The sequence below is a fragment of the Limulus polyphemus genome, unplaced genomic scaffold, assembly GCF_000517525.1.
Source record: "Limulus polyphemus unplaced genomic scaffold, Limulus_polyphemus-2.1.2 Scaffold32, whole genome shotgun sequence".
Lineage (NCBI taxonomy): Eukaryota > Metazoa > Arthropoda > Merostomata > Xiphosura > Limulidae > Limulus > Limulus polyphemus.
Genome location: NW_013665642.1, coordinates 567636 through 578136, shown reverse-complemented (window position 1 = coordinate 578136; position 10501 = coordinate 567636). Strand labels below are relative to the sequence as shown.

General features: G+C 36.7%; 1 protein-coding gene across 1 annotated transcript in view; it reads left to right on the top strand.

Moving 5' to 3' along the window:
* The window catches only part of LOC106460167 (importin subunit alpha-3-like), a 48535-nt gene that overhangs the window by 15279 nt on the left and 22755 nt on the right, over window positions 1-10501 (top strand). The window contains exons 4-5 of the mRNA XM_013919857.2: window positions 3120-3205; window positions 3628-3714. Coding sequence (XP_013775311.1) covers window positions 3120-3205; window positions 3628-3714 — 173 coding nt within the window. The remainder of the gene's footprint in view (window positions 1-3119; window positions 3206-3627; window positions 3715-10501) is intronic.

The following is a 10501-nucleotide window of genomic DNA, read 5'->3' as shown; positions in this document are numbered from 1 at the left end:
TCCTGAATTTCCGCTAGTGTAACTCACATGACACATTTTGTCTTAGCATGTCATCATCCCTATTTTATGCATCACCTCTTGTAAAATGCTCTCTATAAAATTGTTATTGCTCAAACAGACCATAATTTTTATAGCTTTCAATATTATTTGGTCACAGAGCTATCAAAGAGAAAATCAGACCCCTCCTGCCACACCCACTTATCACATCCCTATTTTATCCATCACCTCTTGTAAAATGCTCTCTATAAAATTGTTATTGCTCAAACAGACCATAATTTTTATAACTTTCAATATTATTTGATCACAGAGCTATCAAAGAGAAAATCAGACCCCTCCTGCCACACCCACTTATCACACCCTCTCTTTCACAATTGGTTGATAGTTCTCTCTTACGTTTCATTATATATTACCTATAACCAAAAGAAAGTCAAGGTTTTCAACTATCAAATGGCGTATTGTATAACATTGTGTTCTGAACAGATAACAGTCAATTTCACTCTGAGTAACAACATCGTTCCCGTGGGAAAGTTAAGAACTAGCTTGGATGAATTTGTAACAGCTCTTGTCACATTTTTAGAAGTGAATTTGTCTACTTTTTGCATGTTATTAGTCTACATTCTTTGGGGTATTATTTAATTAAATAAAAATTAAGTGCTTTACTATAATTGCTAAAAAAAATCAGGCTTAATTCTCCACGACAATCGATGGCAAGAAAAAAGATTGGGTAAGTACTTTATTTCTTGTTTTTCATATTTATTATTATAAAAGTGAGTAAAATTAAAAGTACTGATCTTTTTAAGTTATTTAAAACTAGAATAGGTAAAATAAGTAATAATAATAATAATAATATAATTAAAATTGTTCACAAAGCATGCATGCAAGCAACTCGTGGGTAATGTAATTCGATAGCGTAGTTGGGTTTTTTTTGTACTTGGGCTTTCGACTTCAGCCTCAATAGCTCCCACCCTAATCTGCCTCTACATAGACATATACTTTATGCTACAACTTTATGCTAACAGAGAGAGAAATGCTTTGAAAAATATCTGCATATTTACCACTTTTGTTTCAAGTGAAGCTAGCGTTAAAGTATTTTCGTACTGTAGTCCTCTAATATAACATATCCTAATTATGATATCAAATCTAAAATTAGAACACACATAAGACCTGGTAGTAGACCTAGTTGTTAATAAGGAACTTCTTTTACTGTTAGGTAAACTGCTGCTGCTGAGTGAGATATTTTTCTCACAATTGCTTTATAGTGGGTGTTAGTTAAATGTAAACTTTGATATGAGTTTCTTGATGGCCAGAGTTTCAATAATTATTAAATCTTGTTTATTATTGAATTTATATTACAAACGTTGAAGTTCTATTTGTTTGCAGGTCTGTCACATTCTTGATTAATATGTCTATAAATATTTGAAGAAATCAAAAGCAGGAAGATCTATTGAAATGTCTTCAAATTTTATGATCTAGGCAGTTGTTGCCCATTTTATCTTCACTTACTTCATCAAGAATACTGTTTTAGATCTTAGAAAGGATGATAAATGTTCTGTTACAAGAATTATCATTCCTAAAATGGGTTCTCAATTCAAGAAGGTAAGGAATGGATAATTTGCAAAGGACACTTTCCCTAGATCATTGGCATTATAGTTTTTCATTTGCTAAGTATTACCCTTCTGTTCTTCAGACTTTTTGTTCTTGTGAGTCATACTTAACTTTTTGGTAACAGAAACTTTAAGTTAGTATCTTTCATATATAAATTTCTGTTAGATTTCGTTTTCTGTATGTACTAATACAAACTCCTTATTTTTTTGCCTTTGTGGCAGAGAGAGGCATCAATACACTTGTTTAAGTCTGTACCTAAACCATTGTTATCTCCGTATGTTTTTCTGTGCTCTTATGTTAATAGAAATTTTATAGTAGATGTGCTGTAAGTCAAGTGACTACTATTTTCAGACTATTGTGCTTAACACTAAATAGTTATGCTCATGCACTTCCCCCTTGTATGTTATTTCAATTCTGTCTTGTGTATTAGTTTGTGGTACAAGTTGACTTAGTAACTAGAAGTGTAATGCTGGTTGAAGATGGATAATTATGAAAATTTCTATTAAGGTTTATACTAATCTGGTGCTTTTACAGATATTCTTTCTTTCTTGACACTTGCATTCTTCAAGAGTAAAATAATGAACTATAGTGACCTCATAAAAGCAGTGTGTATGATGTGATGCTGTGTGGCCATTTAGTGTTAAGCTGGTGTGGAGACACCTTGCATATGATCATAAAATTTGAATGATGTAGCCTAGCAGTACTTGTTGGTTTAGCTACTGGCTTTATTCTTAATCATGTGATTAATGAAAACAGTAGAGAAAAAAGAGAAACAACTGCACTATTTTATTTTGTATGGATGTAAAAGATGATACAATGAGATATTTCTGATTAAGTATTGGTAAATTTGTATGTATGTACATTTATAATAATATTGAATAATTTAATCTAGAAGTAATCCATACTGCTTGCTTAAGTAGATGTAGTAATGGACATTTGAAGATCACACAAGTATCTACATACTTGAGGTTTGAGTGAAAGTCGATCTTCATAAAGATTCTCCTCATATGCATATGCCATTGGATATTACAATATATACAAAATATTGTAAATTCAGTATTATATTTGAGATCAGACCTACATAAGTCTAAAGTATTAGAAATAACTTTTAAAGCTATATTGTTTTTGTTCGTATCTGTATTCAACATGTGAAACTAAAATTTTGGTAAACTACTGTATTAACCTAGAAAAGGAACCCACTTTTTATAAAAGTTTGGAGATGGCTTGAATGGGTAATGAAGAAAATTTTATTATAAATGTACAACATTTCAATAAAACTGTAATCGTCAGGTACAAGTAGTTTATATAGACATTCAAGCTCTCTCCAAACTTTTATAAAAACTGGGTTCCTTATCATCAAATTTTAATTTGTGTTAAAGGTTGTTTTTGTAAGTTTTGGAAATTACTTAGTAGAGAATTATATTTATAAATTATATTTTTTGATGAATATTTGAAACTTTATTTTGAGATTACTCTTCAGGAAATTAGCAACTTGTGTATTGTATGCTTCACAGTCCTTCCCTTCAATTTGAAGCAGCTTGGGCTTTAACCAACATAGCATCAGGGACTTCACAACAGACACAAGCAGTTGTTAGTGCAGGTTTGTGTGTTTTTAGGCATAAGTAGTTCGTTTTTAATTAATTATCTTCTAATACATGCTATAAATATAGAACAGTAAATTTTACAGTACACATTCTCAATTTGTTTATCTTGTTTACATGTTTTTTTGTTTTTTGTTTAGGTTATATAAAAAGTTGTCCAGCTTAATAATTATAGAAAAATATTCATTACAGTAAGTGATGTCATTAACGTTTACACATAAGGCTGTTATTGTATCCAACTGTCATTTATTAATTTGTTTGAAAAATATGTCACTCTGAAAGTTGTTCAAGACTCTGGAAATTAGTATTTAAGTAGTAAAATTATATTTTAAGTGATGCTGTTTGATAGAACAAACTTCATGCATAAGAAAAATATTAGCTCACTTAGAAAAGAAATATGAATTTGTTTTTCTTTATATAGGGGCAGTTCCATTATTCCTAGAGCTTTTGAAATCACCTCATCAAAATGTTTGTGAGCAAGCAGTGTGGGCACTAGGCAATATCATTGGTAAATGCCTGAAATATTTTGAAAGCTTAAATGTGGATGGATTTGATATATATATATATATATATATATGTGTGTGTGTGTGTATAACACAATATTTAAGTCATTTTAACACATTAAGGAAAGAGGAGAGTATTAAAACTTGTTTTACCTCTGACAGTATTTTAATACATTTCAGACAACTTGGTCAAAATGCAAAAAAATGTTACTCCTAAAGAATATACACTTAAAACATGGATTTATACTACACTGTGAGAGGAGTAAATTCCAATGTGAAAACTTACCTTCTCTTACAAAACAAATTTCCTCGATTTGTACTGTCCTCTATATGAGCAAAATGTTCACCTGCCACTAGCCTTTGTACTCCCACTAATCTTCACCTGTTATACACATGGTATACCTGCATTGAAGAATTCAAATAAGCATGCAACAACCTTCAACCAATAGGAGTGTGACACACCCTCCTTGCAAAGCTGACTCCTTCTATGCAGTAGAACCCAATCTTCACTCCTCGATTTGGCACGACATTGATCACTCATCTCACACATAGTTGTTTTTGTTATTTGATTTGGTGTACAATGTTTTTTCAATTTCAAAAATTTCTTCATTAATTCTTTTTGATTTGAAAAATGATTTTTGACTTGAAAATCTTTTTTGCTTAGATTTGACAAACAACTTGGAATTTTTTTTGTGTACTTCAAATGAATTTCATTTTGAATAATTTCTGTGAATGACTTATTATGAATTCACAGTTCCACCTCACTACTACTACTACAGCTTCAGACACAATTAGTGACCAACAACCTAACATGATGGCTTCAGGCCTGACTTTATTGGCTGAAGATATTTGGGCCCTTGTGCAATGCAAGATGTCTTCCTTCATGCCAACTGAGAGGTCTCTTGTCCATCAAACAATTCTCCCTTTCTAGGGGAAGCAGGAACAGGATGATAAGGATTTGGACAACCTTTTTCCTCCCCTTCCTTTGCCATGCAGTCTTGTTCTCAGACCGTGGACATGACACAACCTTCCTTTCTGTTTCTGGAGTTAGTTACACAGGTATGTTCTGTTTTGTTTTTGTCTCCCATGTCATATGACCTGTACCCATCCCTTTTGACAGAAGCACCTACCAGTGATTTATCTGTTCTTCCTCCATCACCTGACATTTGTGTCCACAATGAGCATTTTGCCCAACAATTGTATTCAGGAGTCAGCATGCTGTGTTCCCAATGCATAGCAGAGGCTGGTGCTTTTGCTTACCATCATTCGGCATATCTTATTCTGGATGCTCAACATTCAGATTCACTCCTCCCTATTTGGGGGATCAGACCCCTACATTTATGTGCATTTTTCACAGGCACAGTTTTCCCACCTTCACCTGACATTGACATCTCTTCTTCATTATCTTTCTTCCATACATCTTGTGTCTAAGGCTATCCACTGTTTCCTTCCTTGAGAGGTTTTCAGCTGATGCCGGTACCCTCCTCTTCTCCATGTTGGCATACTTGTCCTCTTTGGCTCTTTCCACACCTGGCTCTTTTGTTGTTGAGGCTTTTAACTCATGTGGACCTTTCCCCTACCTCTATGCATGATTTATGCATGACCCTTTTTTTTGGAGGTCTTCCTGATTCTTTGGAGTTGAGATTAAAATCTGCTCATTTACATACTTTCCTCTTTAGTCTCTCATTTATCATAACTTTTCCCTGCTCTTGTTCCTGTGTCACAGCCACCTCCTTCATTTCCCTTACCTCTTCCTTCCTCACAGGTAATGCTTTCATAGTGTACTATTGTTCCCCGCCGACCTGCACACCGCCAACGGTATAGGTGACTGTTATGTTGGATTGAGTCCAGTAGGTGCCAGATTGCTGCTGTTTGCGAATGTCTAGGAATCATTTACCGCTGATCTTTGGGTTCTTCATATCAGAAGGACTCTCCCTTCATTTCCTTTACCCTATCCTTCTTTCCCCTTCCTTAGGATCCTCTGTCCAGCCAGTATCTTTCTGATGTGGTTCAGAATCATCTACTCTAGGGTGCTATAGAACCAGTAGTTCCTACTCTTCCTGGTTTATATTCCCATATTTTTGTAGTCCTAGATAAACAAGGATTGTTTTCTATTATCAATCTCAATCATCTGAACCACTTTATGGAAGTTCCTCGGTTCACTGTGGAGTCTTTCCTGTCTCTTTGATGGGCTTTTACTCCAGGTCTTTGGATGATGAAATATGATATGTCAGATGCTTATCTCCATATTCCCATTTCCCCAGCATCCAATCATTATCTCTGCTTTCTCCACAGGGAACATAAATATAATTTTTGAGCTCTTCCTTTTGCGCTGTCCTCGCCTCCCTATGTTGTTTTGTCAGGTAGTCAAAGCCTTCACCCAACTTCTTCATTCATATGGATGACTGGCTACTTCTAGATCCTTTACTTTTGGCCTTTTCCATCAACACACAGTTTCTTCTTAAGGAGCTGGATGGGTAGGTTGGCTGGTCAAGGTGGAGAAGTCTGCTCTCACACTGACATAATACCTTGAACTCCCATCTCAGGTGGGTTCAGCCTTTTTCCTCTTACCGTGTTCCATGAAGCTTATGATTCAGAAGGTGTAATTTTTACCCTTTCCTTCCTGTGCAAGGGTTTTTTTTTTTCTCTTTTGGGGACTTGGGCTTCTTTGGAGGCTCTTATTCTTCTTGACTGTGCCCATATGCAATCTCTTCAGTGGATCCTGGATTCCTAGGTATCCTTCCCTCATTCTCTTCAGACGAATTTTGCCTGGTAGCTGGACAAGGACAACACAACATCTAGTATCCGTCTTCCTCCTTTACAACCAGAGGTGCATCTTTTTATGGGTGTTTCCTTGTTGGGATGGGGGAAGGGTGTGTGTACTGCAATACCCAATAGTTTCTGGCTTTTGGCCTTCAGTCGAGTCAAGTTTTGACATCAATATTCTGGAACTTCTGGCTGTTTGTCGGGTAAGTGATAACTACTTACCAGTTTTTAGGGTCAAAACAGTGATAATCCACTCTGAATACTTAACTGTTATCTCTTGCATCACTTTGCAAGGGGGCATCCAGTTGAGGTCACTGTGTCTTCACACATTGGAAATGCTGTTCTGGGCCTGCAGCTATCACATTCATTTGCTGGCATGTTATATCCCAGGCGGTCTCAATCTTGTTATGGATTAATTATCTTGTCTTGACAAGGTTCTCCCCATGGAGTAGTCCCTCAGTCCTCAGGTTTTGCTATGCTCTTGGTTGGGTACTCCATGGCTGAACTTGTTTGCCACCCATCTGATTACCAAACTCCCTCTATTTTGGTCTCCTGTTCCTCATCCTTTGGCTTTGATGATAGATGCCCTCAGTCAGGATTTAACAGACCTCTATATTTATGCCTATCCTCCATCTGTTTTTCCCAGGGTTCTTTCCATTATCCAAACCACTCATTGTTGAGACCTTCTAGGTCTGCATTCTGGCCAGCTCAACCTTGGTACCCTATTCTTCTCCCTCTTCAGTTATCACCACCATTACCTCTTCCTCTATCCCTTTCCCTTATCCATCAACCTTATTTTGCAATGCTTCATCTGTCCATTCCCATCCTCCAGCTTCACGCTTAGATTTTGTCTCTTCCCTTGCTTGAGGTTCCAGACTTTCCACCCAGGTAACATCCCTTCTTTCCCACTCCATCTGTGCATCTTCATTGTCCTTGTACAAATGTAAGTGGTGTATTTTTTGCCATTAGTCTATTCATTAGTGATTTATCCCTTCCTCTTTTTCTGTCCTTCACCTACCCGAATTTGTTTACCTGGTCTTTCTGTTTCGACCATTGTTGGTTATAAAGCCGTGTTATCATCTACCCTTTGTTTTCCCAATTCTGCCATGTTTTTTTCCTCTCCTGTTTCATTCTTTTTGTCTCCATTGTCCTCCATGACCTACTCCCTTCCTGGATTGGGATTTTAATATTGTCTTACATGCTTTTTCTCTATCTCTGTTTGAACCTTTGGATTCCTATTCCATATATCGTCTATCCTTGAAAACTTTTTTCCTCCTCCTCTTGGTTTGTGAATGTCTAAGGTTGTATGTGTTCACCATTGATGTTTCTCACATCCTTTACCACTTAATACATGTTCTCCTTTATCTTGTTCTTACCTTCCTACCAAGAAACTCCAGTGTATGTCAACGTAATGTTGCCTTCACTCCTATTTCCCTTTTGTTTCACATATATATATTCCCATTCTAATTCTGATCATCTCCTGTGTCTGGTCGGGGTTCTGCAGTGTTATGTAGCTTATGTGGCTTCTGTCTATGGTTCCTGTTTGTTTATACACTGGATTCCTTCTGTTTCCCATGACCTTTCTCCTGTTACCCTTACTGGTTGGGTTTGGCCACTCATCTGTATAGCTTATTCCTCCTTGTCTTCTGACTCCTGTTGCCTTTTCTGTGTCTCCACTCATCAGATTCATCACCTCAAATTGTCTTTGGCTGCTCTTCTTTATCGTACTTTGGAGGATATTATGAAGGCCAGAATGTGAACCACACCTCATTCTTTCGTGTCACCTTATCTGCATCGTTTTGAAATTTCCTTATCAGCCAGATATCGTCTCCCTCCTGTTGCCATCCTTTAATCATTGGTTCATCTTTGAGCAGGTAAATATCGCTTTCCTTCTTTATTTCATAATACAAAAGCCTCCTTTGTGCTTATTTTTTGGATCCTGCTTCGTGGCAAGTAGTGCTTGTCCAGATACACTAACTCTTAAATCTGCACTGTGCGACATTCTGTCATTATTGCTCACTGTTTAGGTGGGGTGTTCTACAAGACCACTTGTAGGCTCATCGTGGTGTTTTGCTTCATAAAAATGTTTGTCCGGGACTGTACACTCATGAACTAACATGACTAAAGCAGAAGAGGAATGCTGTTTTTCCCTGCCTTATCTTGATTGTACAAATTGGGTTTGGTCTGCTTTTTAGCATAAGGTTCATGGTTACCCATTTCACTTTCTCTGTTGATGTATTCCTCCATACTCTCTACTGAATTCCTCCCTTTTTCTACTAGACTATGGAAGTCCTTACCAACTGCTAGCTGTTTGGATGGTGGACCATGGAGAGTTCCTCCTGAGTGTGCTCAATACCACTCAGTTTAGAGTAGGACATTGGTGTTCTGCCAGTGTGAATGGTGTGACTATCCTCCTACTGCAAATTTGATATATGATTCCAGATGCCTTACAGTGTGGACTGGATTTTTCTGTCACATTTGTTAATGCAGTTTACCCCTCTGACTGGGAACCCTCTTCCTACCACTACCTGGGTGTCAGGTCCAGGGTGACTGGTATTGGTTGGAGCTGGATCAGTCAGTATAAGTCCTCATATGTGAGTGGGCAGGGACCCTCCTTCTACAATGAACTGGACAATACATTCTCATGTCACATGGCTTTGGACTGTAATTGAACGGCCATGTTGCATTTACACCTTCCTACCATTGTCTGGATGTCCCTTCCTGGGTCTGAGATGAATGGTAGAGGATCCTCCACCTACCATGGGCTAATTAATCCAATCTCGGTGCTGCTGGTTTTTGATTGGAGTATATCCCCTGCTTAGGATCTAATGTGCCCTAGCCTCTCTAAACCAATTGCACTTGTTCACTTGTGCCTCATTTTCTGCACATTTCTCACCATATTCATTCATCTCGGTTAAAGAGTATCCCTGATTCAGATGTTGTGCAGTCTCCAATCTGCATGTTTCCTCTACATTGAGATGTCACACTCCTTGTGTCTTCTTCCAATGCTTTCTGGGGGAGGATCATCTAGGTAACCTTTGCACCAGTTCCTCTACTAGGTCAGTATGGGATTATAGCTGTTTTCTGAGAGGAAGTAATTTATCACATCAGAAGTTAATATCTTCCTACATTGAAAATATATTTCTGATAGATACATAAATCAACACACTCTTCCTTAACACTTCTGGTGTATTTTATGTGCCTAATCTCAAAGTTAAGATTGGATTATACTGCATAGAGTGAGTCACTGTGCTAGGAGTGCGTGTTGCACTTCTATTGGTAGAGGGCTGTTGCATACTTATTTGCATACTACAAAGCAGCTATACCAGTAGAGATTAGTATAAAAGCTAATGGTGGGTGAATCTTTTGTACATATAGAGGGCAGTACAGATCAAGGAAAGCTGTTTTGTGAGTAGAGGTATCTATTGGAAATATATTTTCATTATAGGAAAATATTAATATTTATCATAGTAAGAGAGGTCTGAAGAAGTGGGACCAAAACAGTGGAGACAAACTGTTAGACTTAGCTGTTATTCGAAAGCCTCATCTGTGAATTAAAATTGGAACTAAAAATTTAGAACAGATAGGATGTAATTTTTATTTTTGCTGCAAAGAATTAAATTTTGACTTATAATTAAGTTGAATCATACTAATACCATTTTAAGTTTCCAGCAAATTAGCTAAACCCATTATAACTAGTATTACTAATTCTTTTGAGAATTACTATACCTGTCTACAGTTACCAAGCTACATAGAAAATTAACCCTCTTATTATGGGCAGGTCTAAGTGTGCAAGTCATGACTTTTTAAATCTCTCAACATGGGCTCGGTCAATTTGACTGACCACATGACCTCTTTGTACTGGTTTAAAGTCTTTATAGATTTAATACTTCTAACTTTCAATATAGTGTGTATGTCTTCACAAAATTTGGCATTCTTTCAGTTAATATTATAAGTCTTTCACATACAAGAAAATCATTTTTTAGTGAAATATTTTAATAAAATAAAGATTTGTCCATGAATATA